Source organism: Podarcis erhardii, assembly GCF_964252035.2.
Source record: "Podarcis erhardii genome assembly, chromosome: 6".
NCBI classification, from domain to species: domain Eukaryota; kingdom Metazoa; phylum Chordata; class Lepidosauria; order Squamata; family Lacertidae; genus Podarcis; species Podarcis erhardii.
The window spans coordinates 47999299-48017358 of record NC_138510.1 but is presented as its reverse complement, the minus strand read 5'-3'; the positions used below and the strand labels follow the sequence as shown (position 1 = coordinate 48017358).

The window sequence follows — 18060 nt, the reverse complement described above, 5'->3', positions numbered from 1 at the left end:
GCATATACCAGGATCGTAATCACCGCTTCCTTCTCCATTCACCTGGGGCATGTACAGGGAGGAAAAGGTGTGGATGACCTAATCAAGGGGAAAGTTTTCAAACATTTATCAAACAACCACACCCACCCTTGTGGACAGCAGGATCTAATCAATCTAGATTGACAGCAGCATGATGAGGACAAGCATGAACTATTCCAGAATGAGAAAAACTACTTTTTGTGCTGAACATAAGAAAGAGAGCAAATCATTCTACAGTGGTACCTCAGATTACATACACTTCAGGTTACATATGCTTCAGGTTACAGACTCCACTAACCCAGAAACATTACCTCAGGTTAAGAACTTTGCTTCAGGATGAGAACAGAAATCATGCAGTGGCCGCGCAGCCGCAGTGGGAGGCCCCATTAGCTAAAGTGGTGCTTCAGGTTAAGAACAGTTTCAGGTTAAGAACAGACCTCCGGAACGAATTAAGTACTTAACCTGAGGTACCACTGTATTTTATTTGGGCAGATTGTGTTACCCCATATATTCCCACTTGACTGCTTCAATATGCAGAACTGACCATGTTACAGGTGCCACATAATATTCATTCCACACTTCTCAGAAATCATTTTTTGGGGGGGCGGCCTCACCTAAACTTTGGAACTCACTGCCTTTTGACATCAGGCAGACACCTTTGCTGTCTTATTTAAGCACCTGCTTAAAACATTGTTGTTTAGGCAAGCATATCAAGACATGTTAAAGTTACCTGTATTTTATCACTTTTTAGTGATTGTTGATTTTAATTATCTTTGACTGTTTTAAAATACCCGTATTTTAATTGAGAACTTGAAGGTTTTATTTTATATTCTCTTAAACCGCTTAGAGATTTTCTGGCAATCAAGAGGTACAGACCTTTTGTTAAATGAATAAATCTACTCTTTTATTCCATTCTGTTCTAAGGTCTGTGTTTCCGTTCTCATAGAAGGAGACTCTCCACCACCACCTGCCCCACTGACGTGGTCTTGGGGTTGTTGCTTTCTACTTCCTTTTGAGCTTTGAGGTTCAGAGCTTGCCAACCAGAGGGGCAACTCGTGAAATTAAACAGCAGATCTAAAATAACAAAAAGGAAGTGGTTTTAACGTGTGTGCAGTAATTTCTCATCCTTTCCTGCCCATTGCCAGTAGCAGATGTGAGGTTAGATGGGCAGTTGCTCTGATCCAATTGACTCGATGGCATAGTTTTACAAAGTCAGAGAGGTAGAAGAAAAGCTACAGGGATGGGTATTTGAGGTGGAAAGGGAGCAAAAGAAGATCTTGTGAGCGGGAGGCTACAGCCTTTGCTACAGCCTGCTGAAGAGGCAGTAGGTGGAGAGTTGCCATATTAGTGTGGGGTTTTTCTTAGGAACAGAAGTCCTGAATACATTTGCAGCTGATCCTTGTATGTACCAAGGTTTCAAACCATGCTAGTCCACTGCCCATCTACAGAGCTGTGAAGAATGACCCTAAATCCAGTGCAGACTGCACAACCCCTGCTCACTTGGCTTCCCACAGTGAATTCAAGGGGAATGCTACAGCCTCCAGCAAAACAAAAGTAACACTCACTGTGCAGAGAAATGTCTAGAGAATACTTGAATAAAGAAGAAAGGAAGCAAGACGAGTTTGGAACCTGAGTAACATTCTTCACCCACAACATCTCCTTTCTGACTCACCAGGATACAGCATATAGAAGTGTTACATTCTTCAGTCTGGTCTCTGGGGAGCCCCCGGTCATCTCAAGGGTTTTGCTGCCCTCTTCTGGGGCCTGCCAGTGGTTCTTCAAGAAGCAAGGCTGATGCCTCCTTCCACCTCCAAGATCCCTGACCCAAGCACTCCCAATGTCTGTAAAATTGCTTCCAAGCAATAGGCTGGCTGTGAGTCCTAGGTTGCAGAGGATAGTCCTCTGTTTGTTGAGGTCAAGTTTGGTTTACAGATCAGGAACCATGAGAAGGGAAAGCAGAGGTCTTGAACTTGCCCACTGAGTGACTGAGCAAGCCCACAGCTCACCTAGTCACGATCTTGGTGAGGTGCATTCTATTTTTATTTAAATAATATTAATTCTTTGCAAATTTAAATTTGCAAATCTGGACCATCTCTTTGTCCTTTTTGAGGAGATGCATTTCTTCTCTCTCTGGTAATATGTAAGTGGCCACCCAACCGAGTAAGTTTGCTTAGGATTGTTCTGCACAAGCGTATTTTTGATGCAGTGTATTTTTCATTTCTGGGAAAGCATGGCAAGTTCATGCATATTCTCTAGCGTGTGGCCTCCAGAAAGTTGCATATGAGGAAATGTGGCCCCCAGGCTGACTTCTGCTCTAGGTAGTTATGTTGTTAGAAGGAGATAGATGGATGAACCCAAGGAGGACCAATGAAACAGATGTGCCCTTTCCAGGCTTCTCTGTTGCCTTTTCAGAGTATAAAAAAGGGGTTTTTTTTCTTCTTAAATTAGGACCCATATTAGGAAGTTGCCTGGAACCAAGTCAATGTGTTTGTCTCTGTATCTCACTATTATCTATTCTGACTGGCAGTTGCCCTCCAGGGTCTCAAGCAGAAGTCTTTGACTTCCCACCTCAGGGATGGGGAACCTGTGGCCCTCCAGATGTGGTTGGATTCCAGCTCCCATCAGCTCTAGCCAACATGGCCAATGGTTAGGGATGATGGGAGCTGTAATACAAGTTCTTTGTAGTAGCTGATTCTTCTAAAATGAAATACCAGGGATTGAATTGCACGCCAAGCACTTGCTCTTCCACAGAACTATAATCCCTTCCTGTATTTTACTGTCTGAGATTACATTGAGAAGCAGTCTGTCAACTTCTCACAATGTTTTGATAACATCAGCAAGTGGGGAGGGAGGACTCAGAAGTCTTACCTCTCATATCCTGTGATGATGATGTGCCACAGTTGTTATGGTGGACTCAGGTGACATCACAAACCATGTAATGAGCAGCCAAGTATTTCCATAGGTGGTTGTGTTGGTGGGTTGCTGGTGGCCAGAATTCCCTAGTAAGCTCAAGGCAGGATGAAGAAATACTACGATCTGGTAACTAAAAAAAATGTGTTAACTGCAGCTACAGGAGCTACAGCCATCTATCTGGTGTCCAAGACTCTCCTATCAATGTTCAGAAGTCCCCCCTACAACCCGGATCAAATGAATTTTGCCAGTGAGTCATATGGGATATAGGGAGATGATGACGCATTCTCACGCCACATGTTTGTTGTTGTTGTTTGTTGTTGTTCCAGAAGGGTCATGGCCATATAGCACATCATCCATCCACCCATCCAGTACATTCATTCTGTTTATGAGATACCTGATAAAACAAATTATCTATGTGCCTTGCAGATAAAAAAAAGAAGAGAATAAAATAAAATATAATGATAAAACCATACTAAAATAAAACAGCAATAAGTTTAAGAGAGATCCAGGTGGAATCTACACACACATTAAAAAAAAGCTGTGAAAATGCTTTCTTAAAAAAAGGTTTTGAAAAATAAATTGAATTTGGCATAGCTCACTGTCGCCATCTAGTGTCACAGTTGTATATTGCGCTTTACAACACGTTTAAAATGTTTTATTTGCAGCTGTATAGCTGAGTCCCCAGTGTAAAAAAAAAAAAGTATTCAGCACAGTAAAATACGATATACAACACCTAACTAAAACAACCATCACATATCTACATTAGAACCACCAACTGGATAGCTGGGGCTTAAAACTAAATCTTATAAGCCAAGGTCTGGGCGAGGAAAATGTTAACCAGACACCAAAGAGATAGCAATGTGGGCACCAGGCATGCTTACCTAGGGAGAATGTATTCTAGGTCCCAGGGAGAGCATTCTAGTGTCTGGCGACACTACCTCTAGTGGCCGCCCTCCAAGCTTCAGATTGAAAGGGCACACAGAGAAGGATGTTTGTAGATTACCTTAGGGTTTGGGTTTGGGCAGGTAAATACAGAAGGTACTGAAGTCCCAACACAAGTCATTGTCCAGGAACTAATCATATATTTCCTTCATCATTGACTCTTCACTCCAGTTGTTGTGTGGTTAATGATGGCACGTTTTTGTCTTTCTGTAACTCTATTTCCTGACAGGTAATCATGTTGGTGTGCTGCAGCAGGGTGTAGGAAAAAATATATGTGGCCCCTCGAACTAATAAGCCTACCATGGCATAGGTTTCAATGCGCTGCAGTCCACTACTTCAGATTCATGAAGTGTTTCCCCAAGTTAGGTAGCTACAAACAGAAAGTAACTCTGGCACCCATGCACATCTAGGTTTCTTCAGAGTAGCTGCTTGAGGCATCACACATGAGCTTTGTGAAACAGCCTGCTATATGCAGGTTGTAGGAGGGACTGGTGGTATCAGCACAGAGAACCCCCATGCCAACTGGATAATCCAATGCCCCTTGAGATGCTGTTGGACTCCCAACTCCTAGCAACTCCAGCCAGAATGGCTAATAGTTGGGGGTGATGATGACAGTGGTGATTTATCAGTTTTTTATAATAATGGTTGGGGATGATGGAGTTTGCAGTCTAACGACATCTGGAGGGCCACAGGCTCCCCAGCCATGCTTTATGAGGTATTGAAATGTCCACAGAAGCTTCCTGTCACTTCTGTTGCACTGATGCAGAAATGCAGGAAGTTCTGGATCAAAAATGTCTGTAAGTTGTTCTAATTCACCTCTGGATTATTGCTTCTAGATCTAGCCGTTGAGTATTATCCAGCTCCATCTGCAAGAGCAAATGTTCCTGGAGAGCTCAGGAGACTCCTGCTGTCTCTCAGCCCAAACCTAGATGACAACTCCAAGAGGACTACGCTTCATACCATCACTCAGTGTATCTATCTGAAGGAATCAGAGGTGAAAGTCAAAAGTTGCAGGGCACAGATGCAACATGCAATATCAAGCCTGATTAGTGCAGTTGGCTCCTGTTCAGCATTACCATATTCCTCTAGTGATCAATGTGGCTTCATCCCCAGTGTCTTTCAAGCCAAACATTTTCACTGGTGTGGATTTAAGGTGCCACCTTGCACTGAGAAAAACTAGGCAGGAGTTTCAGCAGAAGCTGAAAGCTGCATACAAGACACAGATTGTGAAGGCTGGGAATCTATAGCTGAACTGGCCCTACTTGAGAGTATCAGACTCTGGTTGGGGAGGTATTTTAGAGTTAACTAGACTGTTTGCTGCTTGCTCTGCTATGGAAATCCAATTTGGTCCAGCATGGCTTTGTAGATTCAGAAAGCCTGCAGGTAGGCTGACAGGGCTCACCATTTGGCGAGGTCCCACCCCTAATATTAGCTAATATTAATTCTGTGGTTTTTGTTTGTTTGTTTTTTAAAAATCAACAGCAAGGTAGCTTGAGCCTTGCAAGAGCAAATGCAGCTTCCCCATTGTGGACTATGGAACACTATTGAGCCCACTATGCCTATGGAACCCTTGGCCAGCAAGAGGAGCTCTGTGCATGCGTGGAGCTCAAACTGGGCAGCTGATTGGGTGCATTTAAAAAACAACAACAACACCCTGTTTCTGCTTCAGTGCACCTTCAGTGCATTATTTTTAATGAATCAAAACTGGATGAGATTCTCCAAAATATAATGCTGGCCCCAAAAGGCACATTGTCACCTTAATACATGTTTAACTCCAGGTACATAGGGACAGCAGGTGGAGTTGTGGTCTAAACCACAGAGCCTAGGGCTTGCTGATCAGAAGGTCGGTGGTTCAAATCCCCGCGACGGGGTGAGCTCCCATTGCCTGGTCCCAGCTCCTGCCAACCTAGCAGTTCGAAAGCACATCAAAGTGCAAGTAGATAAATAGGTACTGCTCCGGCGGGAAAGTAAATGGTGTTTCCGTGCGCTGCTCTGGTTCGCCAGAAGCAGCTTAGTCATGCTGGCCACATGACCCAGAAGCTGTCTGCAGACAAATAGTGGCTCCCTCTGCCTATAGAGCAAGATGAGTGTACAACTCAGAGTCGTCCAAGACTGGACCTAACGGTCAGGGGTACCTTTACCTTTACATAGGGAATAGCTACCCACAGCAAAGTAGGAATATTCCTGGGACCAATGGGAAACCAGAGTATAACTTCTGAGCACATAAGAGTCCTTTCCAGTGACCACTTGTTCCTTCTACCTTTCTCTAGGAAAGTTACATGCTAAGCACCAATGTGCTTATTATAGCTCTAATGACACTCCAGGAGTAGATAATAGCAACTGAGGGGGGAGCACTTAACCCTTTTCTTCCCCTGCCACTGACCTGCTTCAAATTGCCCTCCCCACTGGCTTTTCTCCCCGTCTAGTTCCAAATTTATGCTTGCCAATGCATTGGTGTTGCTAGTCAGAGGTATCTGCCCATGATTAAATTCCATCTCCCAGTGGAATAGCTGTTCTTTCCATTTTGAATCTTAAGAGATCATAGGCTGTTTCAGAAAGTGGGCTGGGCTGGTAAACACTTGGGTTAAGCCATAAGTGCAACAATATCTGAAATCCCATTGTGAAATCTAGCCCAGGGTTCAGTGCTGATGAAAATTCATCACATCTCTTGCCAGTTACACCACCACCTAGACTGAACCGTCAGGTTCAGCATCTTGGCAACAAGGTGTTGTGTGAACATGAAATGCGCGGAGCACTCTAATTCAGGTGGGCCTCAATTCAGGCATATTCCCATCTGATAATCTGCTTCTTGCTTTCTAGGCAAATGCCTGCACCAATGATGACATTAGATTGGTGGCATTATTCCTGGATGACGGAGACAAAGCTGTCAAAACAGAGGCACTGCATGCCCTCAAAGCTTTCACTGTCGTCTGGCGGTTCAAAATCAAAATCCAGGTAACCACTTAAGGAAACTGTGTAAAAAACCCCCTCTAGTGTGTCTGAAGTTCTTACCCTAGATCATTTCTAGAAGGCTTTATCTATTAACAATGCAGGAAAACAGCTTTTAAGGTTTTCTCAACTGTCATGCCCTCCATATGCCTTTCTTCCTCAGCATACTTTTAATATTAATTTGGTCTGTTTCATTTCTGCTGCTGATTTTATGTTGATTGTTCATATGTTTTGCCTATTTTTATTTTACTGTTTTAAAATTATTTTTGTAAGCTGCCTTTCAGATTTTTAAGGAAAATACCTATAAGAAAGGGACACGGGTGGCGCTGTGGATTAAACCACAGAGCCTAGGACTTGCCGATCAGAAGGTCAGCGTTTCGAATTCCCGCAATGGGGTGAGCTCCCGTTACTTGGTCCCTGCTCCTGCCAACCTAGCAGTTCGAAAGCATGTCAAAGTGCAAGTAGATAAATAGGTACCACTCCGGTGGGAAAGTAAACGGAGTTTCCGTGCGCTGCTCTGGTTCACCAGAAGCGGCTTAGTCATGCTGGCCACATGACCCAGAAGCTGTACGCCGGCTCCCTCGGCCAATAAAGCGAGATGAGCGCCGCAACCCCAGAGTCTGCCATGACTGGACCTAATGGTACCTTTACCTTTACCTATAAGAAATAAAATAAACAAAGACTGGGAGCAAGAAGGTTCAGTGCCCTGCCTCTGTAAGGCAGAAACATAGGAATATAAGAATAGTCCTGCTGGCTCAGGAAACTGACCCATCTGGTCCAGCATCCTGTTCTCACAGTGGCCGACCAGATGCCTGTGGGAAACCCTCAAGCAGGACCTGAGCACAAGAACTCTCCCCTTTTTTGGTTTCCAGCAACTGGTATTCATAAGTATTACTGCCTCCCAATGTGGAGGCAGTGCCTAGCTCTCACGGCTACTAGCCATTGATAACCTTATTCTCTGCAGATTTGTCCAATCCTCTTCTAAAGGCAATTAAGTTGGTGGTTGCCACTGCCTCTGATGGCAAAATAGCTTTGCCTTTGCATGGACTTACTGTATGTATATATTAGGATAACGGCACAGGGAAAGGGTTAAACCCTCCACCCCCAGCACTGCAGCCCCAATCAAAATCTTAACATCCTCCACAGCTGCTTTTTACATAAAAAAGAGGGTTCCTGTTCATGGATCCAAACTCTCCCTTATCATGTTTCATTTGGAGTTGCCTGCAGGAAGTACATGAAATTAGTCAATTCTGCCTCGGCCCCCAATGGGGGAAAGACTATAGCTCAGAAGCAGAGCACCCGCCTTGCAGGCAGAAGGTCCCAGGTTCAATCCCCGGGGACCCAAAGTCAGACTGGAAGACACTCCCTGCCTGAAACACTGGAGAGCTGTTGTCAATCAGTGTAGACAGTATTGAGCTAGATGGGCCAGTGGGTCTGACTCAGTATAAAGCAGCCTTCCTGCATTCCCTATCAGTGGTGGACTTTGGGCTTTACAATCTCAGTGGTGCCTTGTGCAACACCAAAATTTGGCACCCACCCATTATTCGTCATTGTTGCAGCGCCTCCTGCAGGCGAACTGGTTGTGCTCCCCTAATCCACCTCTGTCCCTATGTTTGCATGGAACTTTGGATTGTAGCAGCTGACATGATGTTAGGCTGCACAAACAACTGTGCTCTCTTTCTGCTTCCGTGAACCCAATGATTGGCTGGTATGCAATTTAGTTTTTACTCAGAATAAACCTGTTGAAATGAACGGACTTTGTCATGCTCATATCAGTGGGTCTACCCTGAGTAAAACTTAGCTGAATCCCACCCATGATTTTTAGTGAATCAAACCCGGATTAATCTCACCAATGTTTGGCATCTTGAGCCCCAACGGAGCACCGTTTTTGTCCCGTGCATGTTAGAACTACAAGGGCACTTTAAAAAGAGCAATTCCAACCATCACCACCAGAGGACACCTTACCCACTGAACATAAGACACTGCTTTGTGTTTTGTCCTTGTTTTCATTCACATTTTAAAATTTCGTTTTGAATGGGCAGAGTCTGGTTGCCCTCAGCTGCAGCCAGAATTGAAATCTGAATTCTGGGCCAGGGGAAACGAAAGGCTTTGTTCAAAACAAATTATAGGGATTTGGAGCATTTTGTCTTCCTTTACATAATCCGTTCTGCCTGTAGTGTTTAATTTCTTGCAGAATGTGAAACATTTCGCAAGGACTAGGCTGACAGAGTGTGAGGAAGGAAGGGAATGAAAGCGGGTGGAGTGAAACATTAACTATGGTAGACCATAATGACTGGAAACTAAAGTTGCAATGCTAGGTGCACTAACTTGGGAGTAAGCCCCCTAAATTCAGTGGACCTTACTTAGGGGTAGACATACATAGGTTGCTTGGGACCTGGTAATCCCCACTCAGCCAGGAAGCTCACTGGGTGACCTTGGGCCAGACCCTGTCTCTCAGCTTAACCAACCTCACAGGGCTGTTGTGAGGATAAACTGAAAGGGGAGAACCTATGGCTCCTCAGAGGAAAGGGGGAATAGAAATGTACTCAAAATAAAACAAAAGTAAATAAATGCATAAAAACACATCATTAATTTTATTTAGTTCAATCCCCCTGCAAGACTCACAAACCATCTCTGCCAGTACCTACAAGATTTGCACCGAAATGTGCAACAGCCTGATAATCAAGAAGTGAGGAGCTCTTGAGGCTCACATCTCTCAGAAGGCAACACCCCTTGACCTTGAATACTAAAAATATAGGACGAGCTGTGATGACTGATGATTCAGTTGGTTAGAGGGTGATGCTGATAATGCCAAGGTGGCAGGTTCGATCCTGGTAAGGGGCAGCTGCATATTCCTGCATTGCAGGGGGTTGGGCTGTTAGATGACCCTCAGGATCTCTTCCAACTATGATGCTACGATAATCAGTGGCGAAAGCAAATACATGCTGTGGGTATTCTGAGTCACTCTTTTTCCTTTTTCCACGATTCTGAGCAGAAGCTGAAAAACAGGTACAGGGGGTGAGGTCTGGTCTGGATGATACCCTGATATGATATTCACCATAGCCATAAAAGGACTGTTTACACTTCACCCTGGATTGCTAGGAGGCGGTGGTGCCTCTAGGAGCCCTTTCAACAGAATGAGCCAGAGGCCTGAAATGCTGCGGCAAAGACTTATCACCTTTTGAAGCACTCGTTGCCATCTGTGGGGTGGGGGCCTAACTGCCTGCAATACTGCTGAAGGGCAGAGTGCGAGTCTTTAAAATAAAACGCTGGTCTGTTTTCTGATGCAGGAATACGTTCCCAAGATTGTTGAGCTGGTGACTGGCTCCTGGGACCCCACCCTTCAGGTTGCTGGGTTGAGGCTGCTGAACGGGTTGAATATTCCAGACAACACCCACACTCTCCTGAGAGGGATGCTGCCGAACTTCCTGGAAATCCTTCTCATGGCAAACACTATGGCCAAGGTACAAAAAATCACAGGCAGGTACCTTCTCTTCCTCCTCAGGTACAGCGTTGGAGTTGGGAAGTAGTACAGCTCTAGTAGTTCCTAGAAGGAAACGCTGGATGACTAATATTTCACCTTTTTGCTAAATGAACCTTTTATTTATTACATGTGGGGGTGTGCAACAAAATGTTGCAGCCTAGAGTGCCCCTGCTTGGAGTTCCAGTCACTACATTCCATTTCATTCTCCCTGCTCTCTGGTTCCCCTCACCCACAGGCAGTCTGTTTGCTCTGTGGCCACTGAGTATGTACAGTCCCCACTGGGAGTTTTGTGGGCCCCTTCCCTCGGGATGTTTTTCTGTGTATTATTTTTGTATTTCTGCAAACTATGGGGACTTCTGCCACACACACCCAAGACTGCTGATACCTCCCTCTTGTGGTGCTTTATTTGCTGCATAATTGATGGCACTCACAGCCTGAACATCAGAAGTAGAGAAACAGGATCTATACCCTGACCTTTGATCAAATTATCAGTGTGGCTTTGGAGAGCAGTTGCCAGCTCAAGTAGAGGGGGGCCACTAGGGGGCGCATCAGAAGATGGCTGACAATAACATCTCTCCGACCCACACGAGGTAACTTGGAGGCTATGATGGGAGTAATTAGCCTCCCTACCCCCCCCCAGGATGGGGGGGCTGCCCTTGCCTGCTGTGCCCTATACCACCCCCAAATTTGTGGGGATGGGGGCACTAGGCACAAAGCCCTCCTGTGGGATTCCGGCACTCCTCGACGCCGTCCCTGATCCGCGCCACTAGCTGCAAGAACTTCAAAATAAACAATTTGGATGAAGGAATGCACATATTTCAAGGAAGGAGGGGGAGTAAAGACTGCTAACAGAAGAGATCTCTGATAAAACAAGACAAGAATAAAACATGAGAAGATACGCCAAGATACGGTATGGCAAATGACTGATGGGGGAGGGGGAAAAACTTTCCTTTCTTTCCTTATGTGATTAAACAAGAATCCCCTCCCCTCACGAGTCAGAATTGTCGTTTTAAGGACTTAAGCTGTGGATTTAAGGCTGTGTGGAGATAAACTTTCAAACCAAAGCATGTTTTAAGAAGAGCGTGGAATGTATAAGAGCTTTGGAATGACGCAGTTAAAAATGCCGTCGCCATATTGGGAAGTTCTGTTGGAGGTCTTGAGTCTGGAAGGAGAAAGAGAGAAATAGAGCTGTTTATATATTGTGGGTGAAACTCCTCAGAGGGACTTAAGAGAGACAGTTTTATGAGATCAATGATGGAAAGAGCGATGTTATCTATGAAGGTGATGATATATGGAAACCATCTCAATTTGAGGATTGGAAGAACGGAAAATTCACACAGGATTATTATTGGTGTTTATCGGCTTAAGGAGACTATCAGAAGAGATCATAAAGAAAAAAGAGAAAATATATGAACAAGATGTGATGTGGAAACAGCAAGATAAGACTGGATAGAATTATGAACTCTGTTTGGACTGATTTGGATTGATTTGGACATTAACGCAGTAGCAAGAAGATGATCAGAATCCTCCTTCGGATCTTGAAATATGGGTCCCCCCAACAAAATTTAAAATTCAGCTTTGTAATTCAGAATTTATGTGATGTGATTTAATTTGATTTGATTGGCCGGTTAATACAAATTATTTTTTAAAAAACAACAAGTAGAAAGCACTGGATAAACCAGTGGTCTGGTTCAGTCTATAAAGTAACTTTGCACATTCATATTTTTGTCTGAAATATTTCAGTATGCTCTCTCTAGGGTTTGTGTTACCCGAGTCCTCTAGCAAGTCCAGGCTACCTTATCATTCAAGAAGGGAAAGATCAATCTATTCTCAACTCTGAACTTACAGCCTCAATTTTTTATTCTTGCTCAGAAACCCAAATCTGTTGAAGAACATGATGTAGCCTGGAAGGTTGCTCCCTGCAGCTGAAAGGAGCAAATGTCATCTTCCTTGCTCAGCGTGGCTCATCTCTTTGCTGCAGTTTGCCCCCAACCCCACTGCCCAACTAGAAAGCATTAATATTTTTATTATAATTATTACTTTGCTTGCAAAAGGGGTCTAGTACCCACCCGTGTCCGCACACCCTGACATTCTCACTTGTTTGCTCAGGTGCAGGTTCTGAAGCTTCTTAGCACGCTGGCCCAGAAGGAAGACCTGCTGTACGACATCATGAATTGTCGGGTAAGGACTGCCCTTGTGCCTGCCAGCATGAGAAAGCTTTGTATTGGGTTGGGGGATAAAGAATATCAGAAGGACAGAGGTTGGGAAAGGTCAATGTTTTTTTCTAGAGAAAGAGGCACTGGAACTCACCATGAACACCTCTTTTGTTCTCTTAGAATGGCAATGGCGCCCACCTGAGAGGTGCCAGAACTAAGATCTGGAGAGTTCTGGCTGAAAAAAAGCCCTGGGATAGCTGCTCTAGTTATAGGAATTTATCCAGACATAGGCATGAGAATACATGTTGCCCAGGGACTGCAACTATGGAATCAATGCTGGCTCAGTTGAAGCCACTTTGCATTCCAATGTACAAGAGCCAGCATCTGAACAGGAGCCAGAATCATATCCTTTGAAGGCGAACACCCTAGCCCACCCAATTTCTGCTCTGCCTGGAAGCAGCCACACCCTTTCATTGTTGCATATTGATATTAGAAATGTCAATCTTCTAATAGGCAATAGGTAATTCATTTTCTCAGAACAGGATTATTTATTCCTTGTATAGTGGGCAGGGCCCATGTGAGACTGGCGCTATGGCCACCAGACCTTTTGCATGCTCCAAACAATCTGGCTGCCGTACGAGACCCCTTTGACATTATTCAGTTTTGCATGGACTCTTGTGTATGTGCTGAGCATGCACATACACAAATTCCCATGGTGGAGAAATAGGCCACATCTTCTTCTTTTAAATCCTTAGCCTCTCATAGGGAGACTTAGCTTAGAGGTTTAAGAAGTGCTGGAAAGCTGAAAGCATGGCTCCTCTGGCCTAAGTAGGAAACAGGACATGGCAGGAGTTCCTGGAAGCTCCAGCTAGGCTCATTTAGCCTGCCCAGGTGACTGAAGGATGCAGCCTCAGCACACGGCAGATGGGAGCTCTGACAGCAGAGTGGTCACTTATGCATTAACCAAAAGGAGGAAATGTATCACCAATGAAAGAGAACAAGATGACAGGTTTTGCATAAATTCGGCAAATACTAATGTATATGTATAGGTGCAAATTTTAAAATGGTTACAGTAATTTAAATGGAAACACAATACATGTCACCATAGCGAGGAAGACTGATGTTGGTGACCTGTGCTCATGCTCAGTCTGTGGTCCATGTGCTAACAATTCAAGGGAACTTTCTGCTCTCCCATCGTACGGTTCTTTGTTTTTAAACTAGACTTGAATGGGATAGACCTTTACCTAGAGGCTTGTCCTCTGTAGAGTAGAACATATGATCACGCATCCCCTAAATTAGGGTCCAACTCTGGAGCAGAAACCCAGGAAATCTTGGAACCAAGTTCAGGCTTTTAGTCTGGTGGCTCCCTCTTTTACCATCACTCACACCTGCCCCCACTGGCACGAAAGTTTCTCTGTTGCCACAGGAGTGTAGGGAGCTGCACCATACTCAGGACTCTGTGTTCTGGTGCATGTAAAAATATCAGAACCTCTTGGTCGACAAAGGAAATAATGGCATCCTGCTGGTTGTAGCTGCTCCATTTCCTACAGCATCCCCAGTGACAGAGGTTGAGAGTGAGGGTTACTATTGTCATTAACTACTTATTCACAGATCCACATGCATGGATCAGGGCCCTGTATACCATCCACCCCCATCGTTCAGCCTGGACACTGAGGTCCAGCTCTGAGGGCCTTCTGGAGGTTCCCTCACTACGAGATGTGAGGTTGCAGGGAACCAGGCAGAGGGCCTTCTCGGTGGTGGTGCCCACACTGTGAAATGCCCTCCCACCAGATGTCAAAGAAATAAACAACTATCTGACTTTTAGAAGACATCTGAAGGCAGATTATGTTTATTATGTTTTTATATGTGTTGGAAGCTGCCCAGAGTGGCTGCACAACACAGCCAGGTGGGCGGGGTGTAAATAATAAAATTATTATTATTATTATTATTATTATTATTATTATTATTATTATCATCATCATCATCATGGGGATGAGGAGGAATGAGGGGAAGGAAGATGAAGGAAGATGAGACATTGACTAATGCCATTTGTGGTGTTTCTCCCCAAGACACCCGCTGAGTTCCTGAGCCTCTTCCAACCATCCCTGCCAGGGAACCTGCTCTATGAGATGTTAGTCTTTGTGGAGCGCCTCAGCGAAGGGCGCCTCTCCCCGCAGTACCAGTCGATGCAGTGGCAGTACAGCGACAACTCCCTTCATGAAACCATCTTTGGCAACAACTCCCGCCTCTCCGACCGCCTGCTTGCTCTCATCATCCACCCAGAGGAGGAGGTGCAGGCTCAGGCCTGCAAGGTCATCCTCAGCCTCCGGCTCAACAGGGAAGAGAGCAAGGTGGTCAGTGCCCTCCCCTTTGGGGCCAACATCAGTGTCCACCCCCTGGAATCAACGAGGATTAGCCAAGTCTCCAACCCCTCTGACCTGAGCAGCCACACTCTCGGTCCCAATAACGTCTCCTCTGAGCCCACTGGCACCAACGTCTCCTTTGACAGCACCCATGACAACAGCGGGCGTAGCTTCCACACACTCCAAGGCACTGATGAGACTGGACACAGCTTCTATCCCCTTCCAAGAGCTGACCACAGCTTCTACCCCCTTGAGACCGTCAGCAGCCACATTATTCAGGACCAAAGAGTCAACAGCTTCAATATTCCTCCAGCTTGCTATTCGGGTGAGAGTGACAACAGTGTTTAAAGGGCCCATTTCTAGACGAAAGAGCGAATGATAAAAGAGTTGGAGAAGAGATGACATCACCATTTGTCTCTCCCTATGTAAGGAAAAGGTCCGGGCATGTAAGCATTCAGGATCCTACCTTCTACCTAACAAAGCTTCTATGTGCATTAGAATCTGGAGTGTACTGATCATTTGCTCATTACCATCAATGTATGGTCTGCTGAACTTTGCTGCTCCAGTTCAAGGTTTAGAGTGCTCAGAAAATCAGGTCCATCCTAATGTCTGCCAGCCTGCATTCATGGTGGTCTTTGAAGGGGTGTCTCTAGAGTTAGGTTAGAAACATTAAGACCGTGCCAAAATAATGGGGAAAGTTGCCTGGAGAGAAAGATTTGGTGTGTTACTGAGAAACCAGTAGTTGGTCAGTAGCTTTTATTGTTTATAACCAATGGTCATCACAATACAGTATGAGCACAAACCACACAACTACACAACGAAAGACATTGCATGCGCCAGACCGAAACAAATCTACAATGTTCAAAATTTAGCAATGTTCCTTCTGGTCAGCGTCTCTGGGTTTTGGCACTTGCACTATCCAGAAAGTTTGCCCTTATCTTTCTTGCCACTAATGGAAATAGTGCAGCCTATAGCTGATGAACTTATCAACCTCTGCCAACAACCATTTAATTTTCAAATTATCTGGTTGACCTTCTAAGGTGATCTGAAAAGGGGAGATAAGCTTAGCTCTGGGTGAATCACACAATAGGCAATATAAAATATAATGTACTAGATCCTCAATATATATATGATCCACATATACAAAGGCACCCTTTTACATATTTGTTAGTATATCTCCCAGCCAGATATTCAGTAGGCATTGTCTGAAAACTGAGCTGGGTGAAAGCATGTCTTACCGGGGGGGGGGGGGTGTGAGTTAATTCTCGCAAGTACATAGCCCTTTTGCGCTGGTCATGGGACCGAGACGGCTCTGGTCGCCCTAACAGATGATCTCCGCAGGCAGCTGGATCGAGGCGGGTCGGGGCTGCTGATTCTTCTAGACCTGTCAGCAGCCTTCGACATGGTCGATCACGAACTCCTAGACCACCGCCTTGCCGACGTGGGGATCCAGGGCACAGTCCTTCAATGGCTGCGCTCGTTTCTCTCTGGTCGGGGACAGAGGGTGGCGCTTGGGGGGGAATTGTCATCCCGCCACCCCTTGGTGTGTGGTGTGCCCCAGGGTGCAATACTCTCCCCGATGCTTTTTAACATCTTTATGCGCCCCCTCGCCCAGCTTGTCCGGAGTTTTGGGCTGGGCTGCCATCAGTATGCTGATGACACCCAACTCTATCTGTTGATGGACGGCCACCCGGACTCGGCCCCAGACACACTGATCAGATGCTTGGAGGCTGTGGCTGGATGGTTTCGTGGGAGCCGGTTGAAGTTAAATCCTTCGAAGACAGAGGTCCTCTGGCTGGGACGGGACGACTTGGGACTGAGGGGGCAACTCCCATCTCTTGCGGGGGTGCAATTAGTGCCAGCACCATCCGTTAAGAGTTTGGGTGTAATCTTCGATACCTCCCTCTCTATGGAGGCGCAGATTGCAGCTATAACAAAGGCGGCATTTTTTCATCTCCGCCAAGCTAAGCAGTTGGCTCCTTACCTCTCTCGCCCTGACCTAGCCACTGTGATCCACGCGACGGTCACCTCCAGACTGGATTATTGTAACTCGCTCTACGTGGGGCTGCCCTTGAGACTGACCCAGAAACTCCAACGGGTGCAGAATGCCGCAGCGAGACTCCTTACGGGGTCTTCGCTTAGAGATCACATTCATCCGGTGCTATACAAGCTGCACTGGCTCCCGGTGGAGTACAGGATCAGGTTTAAGGTGCTGGTTTTAACCTTCAAAGCCCTATACGGCCTAGGGCCCTCGTACCTACGGGACCGCCTCTCCTGGTATGCCCCACAGAGGAACTTACGGTCTTCAAATAAAAACACCTTGAAGGTCCCAAGCCACAGAGAGGTTAGGCTGGCCTCAACCAGAGCCAGGGCTTTTTCGGCTGCGGCTCCAACCTGGTGGAACGCTCTGTCACAAGAGACAAGGGCCCTGCAGGACTTGACATCTTTCCGCAGGGCCTGCAAGACAGAGCTGTTCCACCTGGCCTTTTGTTAGGGCGCAGCCTGACTCCCTCCTTTGGCAATCTTTTCAAGACTTTAGCTTATGGTTGCCATTAATTTTGTTTTTAACTCATTCTTATAATGTTTTATAATGTTGTATTGTTTTAGTGTTGTTAGCCGCCCTGAGCCCGGCTTCGGCTGGGGAGGGCGGGATATAAATAAAATTTATTATTATTATTATTATTATTTTGTGGTCTCTTTTAGTTTTACTGTACCAAGTGGTGGATTTACAATTTTTTGTATATTCAAGGTCTTTTTTGCATCTTCGCCAAACACAATATCAGTATTACTGCTGGGGAGATTGAATAACTCTGCATCAGACCTCTACAAGATTTTAGCCAGCCTTCCCTTTTCTGCAAATCTGAAAAACAACTTTGGGTTATGTGTTGTTCTGGCTGCAATGATATTTCCCCCCAGTACAAAAACAAGCCTTTATAGAGGGAAGACCCGATTCAGTCCTTAGTAGTGCTCCAGGTGTACTGTGTGACAGTGCCAACATCACATGCAGGAATTTATTTTGAAATACATCAAGTTCCTCCCTGCAATGGTAACCCAGATAGGTGAACCACATAAAAGGTGAGACACAATCTTGGCCACAAAATTCTTTAGTGTTGGTTCAGCTAAATGATGGCCTTCTGTGTAATACAATTTCTTTATAGGCCCCAATAAGCTTGTAGCTGAAAGTGTTGTTGCTTCTAAATCAGTGTGGTTCATGTTCTAAATTGGACACACTTGT

The 18060-nt window shown here is 45.4% G+C and overlaps 1 protein-coding gene across 1 annotated transcript; it reads left to right on the top strand.

Annotated features, from left to right (window-relative positions):
• The first annotated feature begins 2969 nt into the window (after positions 1-2969).
• LOC309344339 (armadillo repeat-containing protein 12-like) lies at positions 2970-15325 on the top strand. Its single transcript, XM_081866638.1, has 6 exons — positions 2970-3178; positions 4710-4867; positions 6694-6828; positions 10113-10286; positions 12416-12487; positions 14532-15325. Exons 1-6 carry the CDS (start codon positions 3037-3039, stop codon positions 15171-15173), a joined length of 1323 nt encoding a protein of 440 aa, XP_081722764.1. The 5' UTR covers positions 2970-3036; the 3' UTR covers positions 15174-15325.
• Positions 15326-18060: the final 2735 nt, after the last annotated feature.

Bases quoted from the DNA above. Each gene is read 5' to 3' on its own strand.
- LOC309344339 (XM_081866638.1), top strand. From the start codon at position 3,037: ATGAAGAAATACTACGATCTGGTAACTAAAAAAAATGTGTTAACTGCA. The intron at 3,179-4,709 runs GTGAGTCATATG...TATTGCTTCTAG, and splicing joins GGATCAAATGAATTTTGCCA to ATCTAGCCGTTGAGTATTAT. The intron at 4,868-6,693 runs GTGAAAGTCAAA...CTTGCTTTCTAG, and splicing joins TCTATCTGAAGGAATCAGAG to GCAAATGCCTGCACCAATGA.